The 21,537-nt window shown below is 38.8% G+C and overlaps 1 protein-coding gene across 1 annotated transcript in view; it reads right to left on the reverse strand.

Annotated features, from left to right (window-relative positions):
- The window catches only part of LOC126473497 (hemocytin), a 568,134-nt gene that overhangs the window by 416,470 nt on the left and 130,127 nt on the right, over nucleotides 1-21,537 (reverse strand). Inside the window, exon 14 of the mRNA XM_050100583.1 lies at nucleotides 13,518-13,683. Within this exon, the coding sequence (XP_049956540.1) occupies nucleotides 13,518-13,683 (166 nt within the window). The remainder of the gene's footprint in view (nucleotides 1-13,517; nucleotides 13,684-21,537) is intronic.

Consider the following 21,537-nt stretch of genomic DNA (forward strand, 5'->3'; position numbering starts at 1 on the left):
GCTTTACTCCCCCATTTATATTTTCAAGAGTGGACTGCCATGTGGGAGGCAACTATGAGAAAGAGATTAGATAATCAGTGAAAGGGTAACACATTGCAAGTCAAAATGTGGAATGTCAGAAGTTTGAACATGGTAGGGAAAGTTTCCAGAATGAGATTTTCACTCTGCAGCGGAGTGTGCGCTGATATGAAACTTCCTGGCAGATTAAAACTGTGTGCCCAACCGAGACTCGAACTCGGAACCTTTGCCTTTCGCGGGCAAGTGCTCTACCATCTGAGCCACCGAAGCACGACTCACGCCCGGTACTCACAGCTTTACTTCTGCCAGTATCTCGTCTCCTACCTTCCAAACTTTACAGAAGCTCTTCTGCAAACCTTGCAGAACTAGCACTCCTGAAAGAAAGGATATAGTGGAGACATGGCTTAGCCACAGCCTGGGGGATGTTTCCAGAATGAGATTTTCACTCTGCTGTGAGTACCGGGCATGAGTCGTGCTTCGGCAGCTCAGATGGTAGAGCACTTGCCCGCGAAAGGCAAAGGTCCCGAGTTCGAGTCTCGGTCAGGCACACAGTTTTAATCTGCCAGGAAGTTTCATATCAGCGCACACTCCGCTGCAGAGTGAAAATCTCATTCTGGAAACATCCCCCAGGCTGTGGCTAAGCCATGTCTCCGCTATATCCTTTCTTTCAGGAGTGCTAGTTCTGCAAGGTTCGCAGAAGAGCTTCTGTAAAGTTTGGAAGGTAGGAGACGAGATACTGGCAGAAGTAAAGCTGTGAGTACCAGGCGTGAGTCGTGCTTTGGTAGCTCAGATGGTAGAGCACTTGCCCGCGAAAGGCAAAGGTCCCAAGTTCGAGTCTCGGTCGGGCACACAATTTTAATCTGCCAGGAAGTTTCATGGTAGGGAAACTAGAAAATCTGAAAACAGAAATGCAATGGCTCTGTCTGGATATAGTGGGGGTCAGTGAAGTGAAATGGAAAGAAGATAATTATTTCTGGTCAGACAGGATAATATCTAAGGCAGCAGAAAACACATTTAATGGGAGTAGGATTTGTTGTATATAGGAAATTAAGTCAGATAGTTAGTTACTGTAAACAGTTTAGAAATAGGGTTCTTCTCATCAGAATCGACAGCAAACCAATGTCAGCGACAGTAGTTCACATATACAGGTCAATGCCACAATCTGAGGATAAAGAGATAAAGTACATGAGGAGGACACTGAATGGATAATTAAGAATACAGTGGAAATTATAATCTAAACATCATGGAGTAGTAGAACATGGTTGTAGGGGACAGAATAGAAGAAAGAGTTATTGGAGAATAAGAGCTTGGTAGTAGGCATGAGAGAGGAGAAAGACTAATTGAGTTCTGCATTAAATTTCAGTTGGTAATAGTGAAAACATTGTTCAGAAATTACAAGAGAAGATGGTGTACACAGAAAAGGCCTGGAGATTTGGGAAGATTTCAGATAAGTTACATCATGGACAGACAGAGATTCTGGAAACAGATATTGGATTATAAGGCACATCCAGAAGCAGATATAGACTAAGATCACAATTTAATAATGATGAGTAGGCTTAAATTTAAGAGACTCATGTGGATAAATCACTGAGGAAAAAAGTGGGATACTGAAATACTGAGGAACAATGAAATGGGCACATCCAGAAGTAGATATAGACTCAGATCACAATTTAATAATGATGAGTAGGTTTAAATTTAATAAGAGACTCATGTGGATAAATCACTGAGGAAAAAAGTGGGATACTGAAATACTGAGGAACAATGAAATGTGTTTGAAATTCTCTGCAGTTACAGGTACTGTGACAATGTATACGACAATAAGCAATTCAGTTGAAGAAGAATGGACGTCTCTGAAACGGGCAACCACAGAAGTGCACAATGAAAAGATTGAGACACATTAAGCTTTAGAACAAAGCCTTCATCAGAAAAGAAAATCACAACACACGCATACACACAAGCAAGCACACTTCACACACATATGACTGCCATCACTGGCTGCTCAGAACTGACTGAAACTTGTCAAACAGGAGCATATATCCATTGTGGAATGGGGAAAGAGAAGGGAAAGTAGGATACATGTGGGGGACAAGGAAACTGTGCCAGGTGATGAAGTGTGTTGACACTAGAGGCGGCAGACAAGGCACCTGGCGCAGTTTCGGAAGGCTGTGGGATAGGGAGGAAAGGGGGAAAAAAGGGAGTAGAAAGTAGAGGATCAGAGGAGGGGAAAACATCAGTGGGTGCATTGGCAGAGAGCAGTGCACAATGATGGTGAGGGGACTTGAGTTGGGAGAAGGTGTTAGGATAGAGGGCGTGGAATGTTGATATTCCAATCTAGACTTTACATTGTTTAATTACAGAAGCTGGGCAGACAAACATAGGTACAAGGAAGGTAACAGCGAAAATCTTGGGTAACAGGAGAAATACTTCAATTGTTTGATGAAAAAATAAAATACAAAAACATTCAGGGAATTTCAGAAATATATAAATATAAGTCACTTATCGGATCAGAGCGTGGAATGTCAGATCACTTAATCGGGCAGGTAGGTTAGAAAGTTTAAAAATGGAAATGGATAGGTTAAAGTTAGATATAGTGGGAATTAGTGAAGTTCGGTGGCAGGAGGAACAAGACTTCTGGTCAGGTGACTACAGGGTTATAAACACAAAATCAAATAGGGGTAATGCAGGAATAGGTTTAATAGTGAATAGGAAAATAGGAAAGTGGGTAAGCTACTACAATCAGCATAGCGAATGCATTATTGTGGCCAAGATAGATAAGAAGCCCACGCCAACCACAGTAGTACAAGTTTATATGCCAACTAGCTCTGCAGATGACGAACAAATTGAAGAAATGTATGATGAAATAAAAGAAATTATTCAGATAGTGAAGGGAGACAAGAATTTAATAGTCATGGGTGACTGGAATTCAGCAGTAGGAAAATGGAGAGAAGGAAGCGTAGTAGGTGAATATGGATTGGGGGTAAGAAATGAAAGAGGAAGCCGCCTGGTAGAATTTTGCACAGAGCACAACTTAATCATAGCTAACACTTGGTTCAAGAATCATAAAAGAAGGTTGTATACATGGAAGAAGCCTGGAGATACTGACAGGTTTCAGATAGATTATATAATGGTAAGACAGAGATTTAGGAACCAGGTTTTAACTTGTAAGACATTTCCAGGGGCAGATGTGGACTCTGGCCACAATCTATTGGTTATGGCCGTAGATTAAAACTGAAGAAACTGCAAAAAGATGGGAATTTAAAGAGATGGGACCTGGATAAACTGACTAAACCAGAGGTTGTTCAGAGTTTCAGGGAGGGCATAAGGGAAAAATTGACAGGAATGGGGGAAAGAAATACAGTAGAAGAACAATGGCTAGCTTTGAGGGATGAAGTAGTCAAGGCAGCAGAGGATCAATTAGGTAAAAAGACGAGAGCTAGTAGAAATCCTTGGGTAACAGAAGATATATTGAATTTAACTGATGAAGGGAAAAAATGTAAAAATGCAGTAAATGAAGCAGGCAAAAAGGAATACAAACATCTCAAAAATTAAATCCACAGGAAGTGCAAAATGGCCAAGCAGGGATGGCTAGAGGACAAATGTAAGGATGCAGAGACATCTCACTAGGGGTAAGATAGATACTGCCTACAGGAAAATTAAAGAGACCTTTGGAGATAGGAGAACCACTTGTATGAACATCAAGAGCTCAGATGGAAATCCAGTTCTAAGCAAAGAAGGGAAAACAGAAAGATGGGAGGAGTATATAGAGGGTCTATACAAGGGCAATGTTCTTCAGGACAATATTATGGAAATGGAAGAGGATGTAGATGAAGATGAAATGGGAGAAACAATACTGCGTGAAGAGTTTGATAGAACACTGAAAGACCTGAGTCGAAACAAGGCCCCCGGAGTACACAACATTCCATTGGAGCTACTGATGGCTTTGGGAGAGCCAGTCCTGACAAAACTCTACCATCTGGTGGGCAAGATGTATGAGACAGGCGAAATACCCTCAGACTTCAAGAAGAATATAATAATTCCAATCCCAAAGAAAGCAGGTGTTGACAGATGTGAAAATTACTGAACAATCAGTTCAATAAGCCATAGCTGCAAAATACTAACACGAATTCTTTATAGACGAATGGAAAAACTGGTAGAAGCCGACCTCGGGGAAGATCAGTTTGGATTCCGTAGAAATACTGGAACACGTGAGGCAATACTGACTGTACGACTTAGCTTAGAAGAAAGATTAAGGAAAGGCAAACCAACGTTTCTAGCATTTGTAGACTTAGAGAAAGCTTTTGACAATGTTGACTGGAATACTCTCTTTCAAATTCTAAAGGTGGCAGGGGTAAAATACAGGGAGGGAAAGGCTATTTACAATTTGTACAGGAACCAGATGGCAGTTATAAGAGTCGAGGGGCATGAAAGGGAAGCAGTGGTTGGGAAGGGAGTAAGACAGGGTTGTAGCCTCTCCCTGATGTTATTCAATCTGTATATTGAGCAAGCAGTAAAGGAAACAAAAGAAAAATTCGAAGTAGGTATTAAAATCCATGGAGAAGAAATAAAAACTTTGAGGTCCGCCGATGACATTGTAATTCTGTCAGAGACAGCAAAGGACTTGGAAGAGCAGTTGAACGGAATGGACAGTGTCTTGAAAGGAAGATATAAGATTAACATCAACAAAAGCAAAACGAGGATAATGGAATGTAGTCAAATTAAGTTGGCTGATGCTGAGGGAATTAGATTGGGAAATAAGACACTTAAAGTAGTAAAGGAGTTTTGCTATTTGGGGAGTAAAATAACTGACGATGGTCGAAGCAGAGAAGATATAAAATGTAGACTGGCAATGGCAAGGAAAGCGTTTCTGAAGAAGATAAATTTGTTAACATCGAGTATAGATTTCAGTGTCAGGAAGTCACATCTGAAAGTATTTGTATGGAGTGTAGCTATGTGTAGAAGTGAAACATGGACGATAAATAGTTTGGACAAGGAGTGAATAGAAGCTTTCGAAATGTGGTGCTACAAAAGAATTCTGAAGATTAGATGGGTAGATCACATATCTAATGAGGAAGTATTGAATAGGATTGGAGAGAAGACAAGTTTGTGGCACAACTTGACTAGAAGAAGGGATCGGTTGGTAGGACATGTTCTGAGACATCAAGGGATCACCAATTCAGTATTGGGGGCAGCGTGGAGGGTAAAAATCATAGAGGGAGACCAAGAGATGAATAAACTAAGCAGATTTAGAAGGATGTAGGTTGCGGTAGGTACTGGGAGATGAAGAAGCTTGCAAAGGATAGAGTAGCATGGAGAGCTGCATCAAACCAGTCTCAGGATTGAAGACCACAACAACAACAAGTCACTTATGAATGAAATAAATAGGAAGTGTGAGGAAACTGAGGTGAAATGGCTGCATCAAAGAGGTGAAGAAATAAAAAAAGAAATGGTCATCAGAAGCACTGATTCAGAATATAGAAAAATTAACACAATCTTCACTGAAACTAACAGCAAGGACATCAACATTAAGAGTGCAACAGGAATTTCACTGCTACACACAGAGAAGGGAACAGAGAGAACAGAGTGGACAGGTGGAAAGATTATACTGGAGGCCACTTAAGTGGGCAGACTTATCTGATAATGTAATTGAGCAAAAAATGGAAGTTGGTATGGAAGACACAGGGCAAGTGCAGCCAAGATTTTGGCTCATGGGCCAGGCTTGGGCCAGAGTGTCCAGAGTTTCGCACTCAAGTTGCCACGTAATCGTGACATAATTTAGTTACATAATCATAAAAAGGTCTTTCACATAAATATGTTGATTAAAATGCTGTAGAATTTTTGCAACCTCATTATGGAGAGTCTACATGAGGAAAGCAATGTAGATGTCCAAGACAGTTTTAATGTAAAAATATTTGTCATTAAAACTGGAATTACCTTCCAGGTCAGTCAGTTACATTTGCACATGCACGGGGGCACTGTAAATTGAAATGGCAAATGGTCTCAAGAACAGCCTGAAAACCGATGCCAGATTGACAGTGTCCTTAAAACCTTTATAAAACAATTCTTGTAATTGTTTCAAGGCCACAATGAATTTTTAGAACCAAGTGTTTTCTTTAATGCCAGTGAGCTTAAGGAACTGGGCTGTCTTTCTCAGAATCTGTCCCTTGTACATCTACATGGACACACTGCAAAACACTTCACAATACTTCTCTATTATTCCACTCATGAATGGCACACACACACACACACACACACACACACACACACACACACACACAAAAAAAAAAAGAAAAAAAAAAAAACACCTATATCTTTCGGTGCGAGCTCTGATCTCTCTTATTTTATTATGATGTTCATTTCTCTCTATGCAGGTTGCCGTCAACAAAATATTTTCACATTCAGAAGATAGAGTTGGTGATATGGTGACTGAAATTTTGTGAGAAGATTCTGACGCAATGAAAAATGCCTTTGTTTTAATGGTGTCCATACCAAATCCTGTATCATGTCCATGACGCTCTCTCCCCTATTTTGCGATAATACAAAACATGCTGCTCTTCTTTCTCAATGTACTCCATTAATCTTATCTGCAAAGGATCCCAGATCATGCAGCAGTACTCCAAGAGAGTGTAGGCAGTCTCTTCAGTAGACCTGTTACATTTTCTAAGTGTTCTGCCAATAAAACATAGTCTTTGGTTTGCCTTCCCAACTACATTTTTTATGTGAATAGACTGATTTATTGTGTAACCGAAGTTCAACAGATTCCTTTTAGCACTCGTGTGGATGGGATGACTTCATATTTTTCATTATTTAGAATCAACTGCCAGAAATCTTTCCTAAATCGTTTTGCAATTTGTTTTGATCTTCCCTCAGACATCTGCTCAGATTATCTCTTAAATCATTTATATAGATAAGGAATAGCAGAGGGCCAATAACATTACCTTGGGGAATGCCAGAAATCATTTCTGTTTTACTTGATGACTTCTATCAATTGCTACAAACTATGACCTCTCTGACAGGAAATTATGAATCCAGTCACATAACTGCAATGATATCCCATAAGCACGCAATTTCACCACACGCCGCTTGTGTGGTACAGTGTCTAAAGCCTTTTGGAGATCTAGAAATACAGAATCGACCTGAAATCCCTTGTCAATAGCACTTAACACTTTGTGTACGTAAAGAGCAGGTTGTGTTTCACAAGAAGGATGCTTTCTAAATCAGTGTTGACTGTGTATCAATAGACTGTTCTCTTTGAGGTAATTAATAATGTTTAAACACAATATAAGTGTGCCTACTCAGTATGATTTTATCATCATGAGCAACAAAACTGGCAGTCTATGAGTCGGAGCATGGAATGTTAGATCCCTTGATCTGGTAGGTATGCTACAGAATTTAAAAAGGGGTTATGCATAGATTTATGTTAGAAATAGTAGGAAAAACAGGGCTTCTGGTTACAGTCATAAATACAAAATTAAATCGAGGTAATGCAGGAATGGGATTTAATAACAAATAGGGAAACAGGAATATAGGTAGTCTGCTATGAACAGCATGGTGAACACATTATCACAGCCATCATCCACCACGATAGGACAAGTTTACATGCAAACTAGCTCTGGAGATGATAAAGAGATTGAAAGAATGTAAGATAAGATAAAAGAAATTATTCAGATAATTAAGGGAGACAAAAATTTAATTGTGATGAGAGAGTGGGATTCAAAAGGAAGAATACTGTTAGAACATGGATGGGGAGGGATTTGGGGGGGGGGGGGGGGGGGGGGGAATGAAAGACAATGATGCCTGGTAGAATTTTGAACACAGCAAAATTTAATCAGTGTTACTTGTAATAACTGGTTTAAAAATAATAAAAGAAGGTTTTATATGTGGAAGAGACTGGAGACACAAGAAGGACTCAAATAGATTACATAATGGTAAGGTAGAGCTTTTAAAATCAGATTTTGATCCGAAAAATATTTCCAGTGGCAGATGTGGATTCTGATCATGGCAGATGTGGACTCTGATCATAATTTACTGGTTATGTACTGCAGCGTAAAACTGGATAAATTGGAGAAAGGGAATGAATTAAGGAGATGGAACCTGAATAACTTGGAAAAAATAGAGATTATTGAGTTTCGAAAGGATTAGGCACCAATTGGCTGAAACAGGGGTAAACAAAGCAATAGAAGACAAATGAGTAGCATTGGGAGATGAAACAGTGAAGGCAGCACACGAGTAAATAGGCAAAATGATAAAGCCCAGTCAAAATCCTTGGAAAACGCATCAACGATAATCACAAATAAGAGACTCCCTTTTCATATTATCTTCGTGCAAATACCATTTTATTTGTTTTAGAGTACTTATTGACTGGTTAAATTGCATATAGTGCTGAAGCTTCCTGGTACATTAAAACTGTGTGCCAGACTGAGACTCAAACTCAGAACCTTTGCCTTTCAAGGGCTAGTGCTCTACCATCTGAGCTACCCAAGCATGACTCACACACTGTCCTCACAGCTTTATTCTGCCAGTACCTCGTCTCCAACCTTCCAAACTTTACAGAAGCTCTCTTGTGAACCTTAATCTGCCAGGAAGTTTCATATCAGCACACACTCCGCTGCAGAGTGAAAATCTCATTCTGGAAACATCCCCCAGGCTGTGTCTAAGCCATGTCTCTGCAATATCCTTTCTTTCAGGAGTGCTAGTTCTGCAAGGTTCGCAGGAGAGCTTCTGTAAAGTTTGCAAGGTAGGAGACGAGATACTGGAAGAAGTAAAGCTGTGAGGACAGGGTGTGAGTCATGCTTGGGTAGCTCAGATGATAGAGCACTTGCCCTTGAATGGTAAAGGTCCCGAGTTCGAGTCTCGGTCCAGCACACAGTTCTAATCTGCCATGAAGTTTCATATCAGTGCACACTCTGCTGCAGAGTGAAAAGCTCATTCTGCATATAGCGCTGTTGTAGATAATAATCATGACTACTGTGGTTGTCCATTATCTCTGTCTGTTGTTTTCTTAATGAATATATTTTCTGAAACGACAAAAGTATTTGTCATGATTGCCTTGATGTGTAATTTACTTATTGCTACTATGGTCTAATGAGCTTACTATAATTGAATTTTGTTCAAAATTATGAGCATGGAAATGTATACATAAGGACATATCATAAATTCATGATTATTATTTCAACATTTGGTTGATTTTTTAAGATGTTTTTTCTTCATTCCCACAACTACCCTAACCCAAACAACTACACTTATTCCAAATACTGTCATTATTTACAACTATAAAGCTGTGAAAGTTTTGCTCTGGTCCCCTGCATTTACCCCATGATATTGCAATGCTCGGTAAAGAATTTTGTTCAAAAATATGTGGATGGAAATGTGTATACAAGGATGTATGATAAATTCATGATTATTGTTTCATGTCATTTAGTACGTTTTTAAGGATGTTTTCTCTTCATTCCCACAACTACCCTTATCCCAATGACTACAATTATTCCAAATACTGTCAGTATTTAAAACTACAAAAGTGTGAAAGCTCCATACAGGTCCCCTGGTTGAATGTGATTGACAAATGGAGAAAACATAAAAATGTAGCAAATGGACCATGTGAGAAATTCAGGGATGTAGAAACATGCATAACTAAGGGAAAGGTACGTGCTGCGTATAGGGAAATTAAACAGGCCTTTGGAGAACAGAGAAACAGCTGCATGAATATCACAAGCTCAAATGGCAGGCCAATACTAAGCAAAGCAGGAAAAGCTGAAAGATGGAAGTAATATATAGAAAGGGGAAACAAACTAAAATGGAATGTTATAGAAACGCAAGAGAAAGTAGATGAGGATGAGACAGGGGAAGTGTTACTGCAAGAGAGCACTGAGAGGGCTCAGTCAAAACAAGATTCCTGGAGTATACAACATTCCCTCAGAAATACTGAGATCTTTGGAGAGCCAGCATGACAAAACTGTTCCACATGGTGAGCAAGATACAGGGTGTTTCAAAAATGACCGGTATATTTGAAACGGCAATAAAAACTAAACGAGCAGCGATAGAAATACACCGTTTGTTGCAATATGCTTGGGACAACAGTACTTTTCCAGGCGGACAAACTTTCGAAATCACAGTAGTTACAATTTTCAACAACAGATGGCGCTGCAAGTGATGTGAAAGATATAGAAGACAACGCAGTCTGTGGGTGCGCCATTCTGTACGTCGTCTTTCTGCTGTAAGCGTGTGCTGTTCACAACATGCAAGTGTGCTGTGGACAACATGGTTTATTCCTTAGAACAGAGGATTTTTCTGGTGTTGGAATTCCACTGCCTAGAACACAGTGTTGTTGCAACAAGACGAAGTTTTCAATGGAGGTTTAATGTTACCAAAGGACCAAAAAGCGATACAATAAAGGATCTGTTTGAAAAATTTCAACGGACTGGGAACGTGACGGATGAACGTGCTGGAAAGGTAGGGCGACCGCGTATGGCAACCACAGAGGGCAACGCGCAGCTAGTGCAGCAGGTGATCCAACAGTGGCCTCGGGTTTCCGTTCGCCGTGTTGCAGCTGCGGTCCAAATGACGCCAACGTCCACGTATCGTCTCATGCGCCAGAATTTACACCTCTATCCATACAAAATTCAAATGCGGCAATCCCTCAGCGCCACTACCATTGCTGCACGAGAGACATTCGTTAACGATATAGTGCACAGGATTGATGACGGTGATATGCATGTGGGCAGCATTTGGTTTACTGACGAAGCTTATTTTTACCTGGACGGCTTTGTCAATAAACAGAACTGGCGCATATGGGGAACTGAAAAGCCCCATGTTGCAGTCCCATCGTCCCTGCATCCTCAAAAAGTACTGGTCTGGGCCGCCATTTCTTCCAAAGGAATCATTGGCCCATTTTTCAGATCCGAAACGATTACTGCATCTCGCTATCTGGTCATTCTTCATGAATTTGTGGCGGTACAAACTGCCTTAGACGACACTGCGAACACCTCGTGGTTTATGCAAGATGGTGCCCGGCCACATCGCACGGCCGACGTCTTTAATTTCCTGAATGAATATTTCGATGATCGTGTGATTGCTTTGGGCTATCCGAAACATACAGGAGGCGGCGTGGATTGGCCTCCCTATTCGCCAGACATGAACCCCTGTGACTTCTTTCTGTGGGGACACGTGAAAGACCAGGTGTACCGCCAGAATCCAGAAACAATAGAACAGCTGAACCAGTACATCTCATCTGCATGTGAAGCCATTCCGCCAGACAAGTTGTCAAAGGTTTCGGGTAATTTCATTCAGAGACTACGCCATATTATTGCTACGCGTGGTGGATATGTGGAAAATATCGTACTATAGAGTTTCTCGGACCGCAGCGCCATCTGTTGTTGACAATTGTAACTACTGTAATTTCGAAAGTTTGTCTGCCTGAAAATGTACTGTTGTCCCAAGCATATTGCAACAAACGGTGTATGTCTATCGCTGCTCGTTTAGTTTGTATTGCCGTTTCAAATATACCGGTCATTTTTGAAACACCCTGTATATGAGACATGCAAAATATACTCGGGTTGTAAGAATGTTATAATTCCAATTCCTGAGAAGGAAAGTGTGAATATTACAAACTATCAGTTTAATAAGCTATGGTTGGCAAAAATTATTTACAGAAGAATGAAGAAAATGGTAGATGCAAGGTTGGGGAAAGATCAGTTTGGGCTCTGAAGAAATGCATGCAAATGCGAGATAATATTAACACTCAAATTTTTCTCAGATGAAAAGTTAGAGAAATGCAAACCTTTGTTTATAACATTTGTAGATTTAGAGAAAAGTTTTTTACACAAATTGTAAAGAAACAAAACTGCAGTTATAAGAGACAAAGGATATGAAATGGAAGGAGGGGTTGAGAAGGAAACAAAAACTTTAAGATTAACCAGTGACATTGTAGTTCTGTCAGAGAGACAGCAAAGGACCTGTTAAAAAAAAAAAAAAGAGAGAGAGAAGAAGAAGAAGGAAATATGAAATGAAGTCAAATTAAGTCAGGTAATGCTGAAGGTATTAGACTAGGAAATGAGATACTAAAAGTAGTAGATGAGTTTTGCTATTTGAGCAGAAAAATAACCAACGACAGCCAAAGTAGAGAGGCTATAAAATACAGATTGGCTATAGCACAAAAAGCATTTCTGAATAAGACAATATTGTGAAAAGGGGATTGATTGCTACTCACCATATAGTGGAGATGCTGAGTCACACACAGGCACAACAAAAAGACTGCTAAACTCGCACATACATGTGTGTATGAGTGCATTTGTGTAAACCCTTATGTGTGTGTGTGTGTGTGTGTGTGTGTGTGTGTGTGTGTGTGTGTGTGTGTTTTCTAAATCAGAGGCAGCCCTTCTGGCCTAAAGCTTACTTCTTTATAAGTTGTTTTGTTGTACCTGTCTGCGACTCAGCGTCTCCACTATGTGGTGAGTAGCAATTTATCCTTTTCATAAGACTGTCATTATTCCATCCCGAAAAAGAGTAATTTGTTAACATTGAACATAAATTTTAGTGTTATGAAGTCTTTATTGGAGATATTTGTCTTGAATACAGTCCTGTATGGAAGTGAAACATGGGTTATAGGCAGTTCCGACAAGAAGAAAATATAAGATTTTGAAACGTGATGCTACAGAAGAATGCTGGAGATTAGTTGGGTAGCTCTTGTAACTAATGATGAGGTACCGAATAAAAATAGGGGAAAAAGAAATTTATGGCATGTGACTAAAAGAAGTGATCAACTGATAGGACACATCCTGAGGCACCAAGGAGTCATCAGTGTGGAAATGGAAGGAGTGTGGGATGTTAAAACTGTAGACAGAAACCAAGAGATGAATACAGTAAGCAGGTTCAAAAGGATGTGTGTTGCAGCAGTTATAAAGAAATGATGAGGCTTGCACAGGATGCAGTTGCATGGAGAGCTGCATCAAACCAGTCTTTGGACTGAAGATCATAACAACAACTACCACAACAACATATCTAATCCACATACAGTAATTTATAGTGTTAACAACTGAAGCAATTCAATTACAATAACTTCTGCAGAACTACAATTAGTCTAAAGATAACTATAAAAATCAACTCTAACAGTACATTGGTGCATGCAAACTGCATTTATAGAACACGATAATGTAAGGTCAGCATGTATAAAACTATAACATTATTTTAGTTAAAACTTCTGTGCTGAGAGGCTGTGATTGATAAACAAAACCATTTAATAAAGTTTCATTTCCAGCTGCAGGAGACATCCTTGGAGGTAAAACAGCAGTTACCTCCTTAGATGTCTCCCACGGTAAGAGATGAAATATTGTAGAATAGTTTTATATATTAAACATTCTCTCTCATCCTGGAAGTTTTAACTGAAATAGACATTGACCATGAAAGCCTACACTGTATGGTTATGACTTTATTCTTACAATAAGTTATATTGTCTGAAATGCCGGAATAAAAGTTATTTAACAATTTCTGACAGGTTCTTTACTTACGACACATTTCATGATCTCTCCAGTTCTGCACAGAGTTGATGCCACGGCGAATACACTCTCTGACAAAGATTGCCAGTGATTCACAAGCACATTTCCATGGCTCTTCAGATTTACAAGAGCAATAATCCCATCGGCATGCTTCATAATATTGCTGAGCATCCAAAACCTACACAAAAGTGGAAACAATTACAGCCTTCTGTTACAGCTTGCTCAGTACACAATATCATAAATTTGCAGTTACATTTACAATCTTTTAGGATTGAAAATGCATTGAGGTCAGTGGACATTTTCAGCTAAAGTGCTTTCAACATTGTTATTACCCCACCCATATCTAAGAAAAATTAAACTGACTGGAACTACTGGCAGCTGAGAATAAACAATTTGAGTTTTCAGTTTTCTGAATTTATACCTGTATCATACACACAGATGTACTGAAACTTGCAGTTTAGTAGCATAAAGTTAAATACAGATAGGAGGAGTAAATTGAGATGATAAAAAACTTCATATTTCCAATGAAGTGAGTACCAAAATGAAACTCTGTGACAGAATAAAGACATGCATTACACAGAGATTTATATATTTCTGTCTTTATCATTCAGATCATCCTGATTATGTCTCATGAACTGAGCAAAAACTTGATTTTTCTAGAAACTCTCTCTCACTTCCCAAACTCAACAGCAGCTCTCCTGTAAACATTCCTGGGATAGAAACATAAAGGATATAATGAAATGGCATAGCTATAGCATCTAGGTCGTTTCCAGAATGAACTGTCCAGGCATTTTGATTATCTTCATTCTGCTTTACATCCTCTCTCTGATGGGCACTAGCCTGGCACAGAATGCAATATAATCTTAGTGTTATTAGAAATATGGAACTACAAGGGAAAAAAGACGATGTAATTCAATGTGTGTAGCCAAATAAACAAGAGCCAGGTAAAAATTTAGCTGCAAAGAGAGAAAATGGTTTTAAAATGTTATTAATATTCACCAATAAAAATGTTTCAGTAGTTAATATGTGTTTTTGACAACTGCTATCTAGTAATACCAAACAAGGCTTTAACATCATTTACACACAAAAATTCTATAAAATGAGAAGAACAAACTAATCCTACATCACTTATTTTCGTAGATATGATGGAAGTGTACAATAGTAAACTAGTAAACAAAATGGAACTGAAGAAATCTAATGTTAAGGTATGCTTTTGCTAATTTTCTACTAAAAAGGATTTAATATAACATTATCAGGAAACAAGAAATAAGCTCTAACATAAATACTTTTATTCAAGAATTGTTTTAAGATTACCATTATTTACAATCTGCTTTTATAGTACAGACTACAGAATATCATACCTTTTCCAAATAATTGCAAGTGAGCTACAGCTGTCTCTGATTTCACATATAAATGATACACTTTATCACACATCTTTAGAGGTTAAGACAATTTTAAAGACTTTTTAGTAGAATCTGTAGTGATAGTTGTCCCTTAAGCCATAACCGACCATTATAACCTCTGTATGTTATCATATAAGTAGTATGTGGTTTATATAGTAGAATACAGATTGCTATTTTTAGCACTCCCCCACATAACAGATTTCTTAACTTTAACCTTTTCCTGCATTCCTAGTTTTGATAAATTTTATAAATAATAAATAGACAAGATTTATACTTACTGAAGTTACGAAGTCTGTTTGTCATTGGACTTACGTGAAAGAGAGCCAGTTTCAAAACTCTGACTGAAAATTCTGGCTTATAACAAGCACTTTCCCGCAAAAGGCAAAGGTCCTAAGTTTGAGTCTCTCTCCGACACAGTTTTAATCTGCCAGGAAGTTTCAAAACCAGTGCACACTCCACTGCAGAGTGAAAATTTCATTCTGGAAACATCCCCCAGGCTGTGGTTAAGCCATGTCTCCACAATATCCTTTCTTCCAGTAGTGCTAGTCCTGCAAGTTTTGCAGGAGAACTTCTGTGAAGTTGGGAAGGAAGGAAATGAGGTATTGGCGGAAGTGAAATTGCGAGGATGGGTCATGAGTCGTGCTTGGGTAGCTCAGTTGGTAAAATACTTGCCCGCGAAAGGCAAAGGTCCCGAGTTCAAGTCTTGGTCTGGCACACAGTTTTAATCTGCCACGAAGTTTCATCAACACACTATATTTGAACCCCATAACAATGCATGTTTTCTTTTTCATTAAATAAATGTTAATTTCAATCTACAAAAGTCATTTTGTATAAAAATGTTCTAAACCTGCATACTTTCAACGCAACAGCTGCAAGCATAGATGGTCTGCACTTTAAGCATTTCCACATCTGTAACGTCCTCCAGTTCTCATCCCAACTAATTAGCACACATTTCAACGAATCAAACAGGCACCAGATGGAAGTTAGTATGCTTTTTGTAAATACAATTGCTAAATATTTCAAAAATGATTGCAATGACAACATAAACGGCTGTTTATACAGCCACACTTCCTTCAACTACCAAACTGACAATTTCTTGATGCCTCAGGATATGTTCTGTCAAATAATCCCTTCTTTTAGTCAAGTTGTGCCAAAATTTTCTTTTCTCCCCAATTTGATTCGGTACGTCTTCATTAGTTGTGTGATCTACCTATCTAATCTTTAATATCATATTTCAAAAGATTTTTATTGTCTTCTCGTCATCCATATTTCACTTCTTTATGAGGCTAAACACCACAGAAATACTTTGAGAAAAGACTTCCTAACATTCAGTTTTATATTTGATGTTAACAATGTTTTTCTGTTTCGAAAGTACTTTGCTTGCTACTGTGTCTGCATTTTATATCCTCTCTGCTTCAGCCACTGTCACTTACTCTGCTGTCCAGATAACAAAACTAATTTAGTACTATATAAGAAACTATCATCCTAGATTGCGGTAATGAAACCAACCTTCACCTAGGTTTCAGCCCAAATAATTGAGCCTTCTTCAGAAGATATATGTGAATCTATAATTTGTCTAAGAGGGCATGGTCTAGAAATAAAACTAACACAGCCTGAGTAGGTGTAGTCACATTTTAAAAATGCGGCACATACATTTTAACATGTTTCTTTGGAATTGGAATTATTAGATTCTCCTTGAAGTCCTTGGTTATTTCATGTGTCACACATATCCTGCATATCAGGTGGAATAGTTTTGTCATGCTTGCCTCTCGTAACAATCTCACTAATCCTGCAGCAATGTCATCTACTCCAGGGGACAACTCATGTCTTTCAGTGCTCTGTCAAATTCTTCTCACAGTCATACGTCCCATCTCATCTTCATCTACACCCTATTCCCTTTCTATAACATTGTTTTCAAATTTGTTTCCCTTGTAGAATTTCTATAAATTCACACTTTTCAGTCTTCCCTTTGTTTAATACTGGCTTGCCAACTGAGCTCTTAATATTCATATTGGTTCTTTGCTTTTCTCCAAAGGTCTCTCTAATTTTATCATAGGTAGCTTCTATCTTCCCCACAAATGTGCATGCTCCTACAGCCTTGCATTTTTCCTCTAACAATACCTGCTTTGGTATTTTGAACTTCCTGCCACTCTGGTTTTTTAGATGTCCATATTCCCTCGTTCCCACTTTCCCAGCTGCAGTTTTATATTTTCTTCTTTCACCAGTTGGGTACAATATCTCTTGTGTCATCCAAAGGTTTCAACTTGGCTTTGTCTTTTTGCCTATTTGATCCTTTGCTGGCTTCATTGATGCAATTATCAAAGTTGTGCACTTATCTTCTGTTGCACTGTTTTCCCCTGTTTAAGTCTGTAATTAACTTATGCTTCGTTTGAAAATCACAGTAACCTCTTGTTCTTACAATTTACACATCTGCTGTTTTTGTAATTTCCTACTCTTTTACAATTTCTTCCAATTTAATTTGCAGTTCATAACCAATAAATGATGATCAGATTGCACGTTTGCCCCAGAAAGTGTTGTGCTGTTCAAAATCCCAATTTCAAAATCTCTGTCCTACTATTACGCAAGCCATTGGAAACCTGGTGTTTTCACACCTATTTCATGTATACCACTTTCTATCATTATTCTTAAACCAAGTGGTAAATTGTGCTCTGTACAACATTCTACCAGGTGGCTTCCCCTTCCACTCCTTTACCCTACTCCACATACTTCTACTATTTCCCCTTCTCTTACTATTTATTCTTCACTGTCATATTTAATTTTTTTACTTTGTTCATAATATCATTTCACTTTTCCTCATTTTTTTCTTCTCTTTACTTTCATGCATGAGGGTTGTTCAGGAAATAAATGTATCGTGACCACAACGGGATGTGTTTTATGTTTTTTTTAGGATTGGCAACACTGACTGACAGAAGGGGATTCCATGACCAGAGAAATCATCACAGGAAGGAAGTAGGAAATAAATTCACACTGTAGTATCCAGTTGCATGAAAGATATCAGTAAGAAATCACAAGTGTGAGCCATGTGGTGTGATCCACTTCCTGCTCACAGAAGGAATAACAGCTACTGAAATTTTTTCATGAATCAAAATGGTTTATGGTGAAGGTGTTATGAACAGGAAGAGTGTGTTTGAGTGGTGTACGGAATTTAGTGGAGGCAGAACAAATGTTCATGATGAGCAGAGGAGTGCAAGACTTTCCATTTTGACTGATGGGTTGGTTAAAAAAAAATCTAGGAATCTATTTGTGAAGACCATCAGCTGACACTGGATGAAATTTCTGTGATGTTTCCACAACTCTCCAGAACTCTCTTATACAAGATACTCAGTGAAATGCTGGGATAACTTAAAGTGAGTGCAAGATTGGTCCCCAAACAGCTCACACAGCAGAACAAGAAAAATCAGGTCAATAGAACCCATGAACTTCTTGAGCAACTTGAATTGGAAGGTGAGGATCTTCTGAGCTCTACTGTGACTAGAGATGAAACATGGATAGCTCATTACAGGCCTGAGACAAAAAGACAGTCATCACAGTGGTGTCACACCAATTCCCCATCTGTGAAAAAATTTGAAACCACAGTTTCAGACAAAAAGGCATGGCCTTGCCCGTTTTGGGACCAAAAAAGGCATCAATTTGGTTAGATTACTTCCTCACAAAGCAGATCATCAATGCACAGTATTATTGTGAGACCCTAAAAATGTCAAAAGGAGCATTTGAAACAAATGGAGGAGAATGCTGATGAGAGGAGAGTGCTTGCAGCACACCTGTCCCCACACAGCCTTAGCCTCCAAGGCACACTTGGACTCATTTGGTTGGGATGTTTTGAACCACACCCCTAGTCCCCTGACATATTATCATCTTTTCACTTCTCTGAAGACAAACATGAATCAAATCAAATTTCAAGCAATGAACACATGCAGAAAGAGGTTCTGAAGCGGGGAAAGGAACTGGTGGGAGAGTTCTCCGAGGAGAACACAAAGAGGCTTATCCTACAGCTCACAACATGCATTTCAGAGTTGTTGCTACTCATCATTACATCTTGGCATACACATTCCAACCTCCTGTAGTTTATATCATGTCATTCAGCTAATATTTTTTGTCCGCAAAAGATGGTTTTGAACATGTGATGTGAGTGTGGGCTTACTGATGAAAAAATGCTACACCTCTTACAGGAGTCTGATGTCGAATCAAAAATGGACTTCACTGCTGAAGGTGAGGATTTTGTATCAGAGAAAAGTGAAGATGATGATGAAGATTTTGTGAAAGAGTAGGGATTAATGGAGGAGGATTCACATGCTAATCTACATCAATCCTTACCTCATCTATCACAACTGGCCTGGCTGAATGCCTCAACAAAGATGGTCATTATGGATGGAACTGAGTGGGAGACTGTCAATTTTTCATCTTCAATAAGGAGGTCAGCTGTGAACATTCTTAAGGACAGAGGAGGTATTACTACTTACACTCATCAACAAGTAGATGACTCTGTCATCAGTGTTTTCTGTCTTATTTTTGACAAAGCAATTCTATGTTGCTTGAAAAAATGCACAGAATAAAATGCTCACAAAGCATTAAAAAACAGGGATTGGAATATGTAACTTGAGAAACTAGAAAGACTGATAGCCATCATCAATTCTCAGGGCAGTATTTGTACAAAAGTCATGGCTGTGGATGATCTTTGGTAGCATTCTTGGGGCTTACTTTCATCAAGGATGTTATGCCAAGTGACAAGATTTCAGAACTAGTCATTACATCCATTACCGATTGTTACAATTTACAGTTCTTAGTGCTCTGACAACTTAGTGATAAAAATACTTTGTCATCTTGGCTCCCTAGAGCTGACATGGAAGAAATTGTACCACTTAGAGTTAACACTGTAGCTCAGCTGGAAAGTAAACAGTACTGTTGAATGGTAGCAGCTTTAGCGTTGAGTATTTGTCAAATATGAGAGACAATTCAATTCAGACTAGTAATGGATTCAGGAAAACTGCAGTTTAAATATAACAGATGTTCACAAAAAAAAACAAGGTACATGGTATACATTCCCATGGTTGGCAGCACAACAAAATTTGCTGCCTGCTTACCGCTACACTCCCCAAATTCATCCTAGTGTTCAGCCAAGATGATACCACTGTTCCTCCTATATCACTTCCAAATTATTCAAAATTATTCTGGGCATGACCTCAATTAGCAAAGCTTCATCTGTAAATGTGAGACAAGCCCTATATTAATCTATTACACAACAAAAGCAAACAACGAAATGTCCAGGATGCAACAACAACAATATGAAAACATGGACGAACCACAGACCTAGCTGTTGGTGGGTGGCTTGCGTGTCTCAGCGATACAGATAGCCATAACGTAGATGCAACCACAATGGATGGGTATTTATTGAGAGGCCAGACAAATTTGTAGTTTCTCAGGAGAGGCAGTAGTGTTTTCACTACTTTCAGGAGCAACTGTCTGGATGACTGACTGATTTGGCCTTGTAATATCAACCAAATGGCCTTGCTGTTATGGTACTGTAAGTGGCTGAAAGCAAGGGAAACTACAGCCATAGATGGCATCCTCTAGGGTAAAATATTCTAGAGGTAAAATAGTCCCCCATTTGTATCTCCTGGAATGGCTACTCAGGAGGATGTCGTCATCAGCAGAAATAAAATTGGGAGTTGGAATGTGGAATGTTAAATCTCTCAACTGAGCAGGAACGTTAGAATCATAAAAAAGGTTAAATATAGTGGTAGTTAGTGAAATTCAGTGGCAGTAGGAACAGCACTTTTGGTCAGATGAATACAGGGATATAAATACAAAATCAAGTTGGTATAATGCAGGAGCAGGTTTAATGATGAATAAGAAAGTAGGAATGTGGGTAGACTACACTGAACAGCATAGTGAATACATTGTCATAGCCAAGAAAGACATATCGCTCACAACCACCACTATAATACAAGTTTATATGCCGATTAGCCCTGCAGACGATGAAGAGACTGAAGAAATGTATGAGGAGATAAAAGAAATTATTCACATAGTTAAGGGGGGAAATATTTAAATATGATGGTGGACTGGAATACAATAGTAGCAAAAGAAAGAGAAGGCAAAACAGTAGGTGAATGTGGACCAGGGGAAAGAAAAGAAAGAGAAAGCTGCCTGATAGAATTTTGCACAGAGCATAATTTAATAATCACTAACATTTGCTTTGAGAATCATGAAAGAAGGTTGTATATGTGGAAGAGACCTGGATCCACTTGAACGTTTGAGACTGATTATATAGTGGTAAGACAGAGATTTTAAATTTTAAGACATTTCCAGTGGCAGGCTGGTTATGAACTGTATTTTAAAAGTGAAGAAATTGCAAAATGGTAGGAAATTAAGGAGATGGAACCTGGATAAGTTGAAAGAATGAGATGTTGCTGAGAGATTCAGAGGGAGCAGTAGACAACAATTTGTTAGAAAAGGGGAAAGGAATACACTAGAAGATGAATGGGTAGTTTTGAGAGATGAAATAGTGAAGGCAGCAAAGGAGCAAATATGCAAAAAGACAAGTCGTAGTAGGAATCCTTAGATATCAGAGGAAGTATTGAATTTAACTGATGAACAGAGAAAATATAAAA

Source organism: Schistocerca serialis, chromosome 4, assembly GCF_023864345.2.
Source record: "Schistocerca serialis cubense isolate TAMUIC-IGC-003099 chromosome 4, iqSchSeri2.2, whole genome shotgun sequence".
NCBI classification, from domain to species: domain Eukaryota; kingdom Metazoa; phylum Arthropoda; class Insecta; order Orthoptera; family Acrididae; genus Schistocerca; species Schistocerca serialis.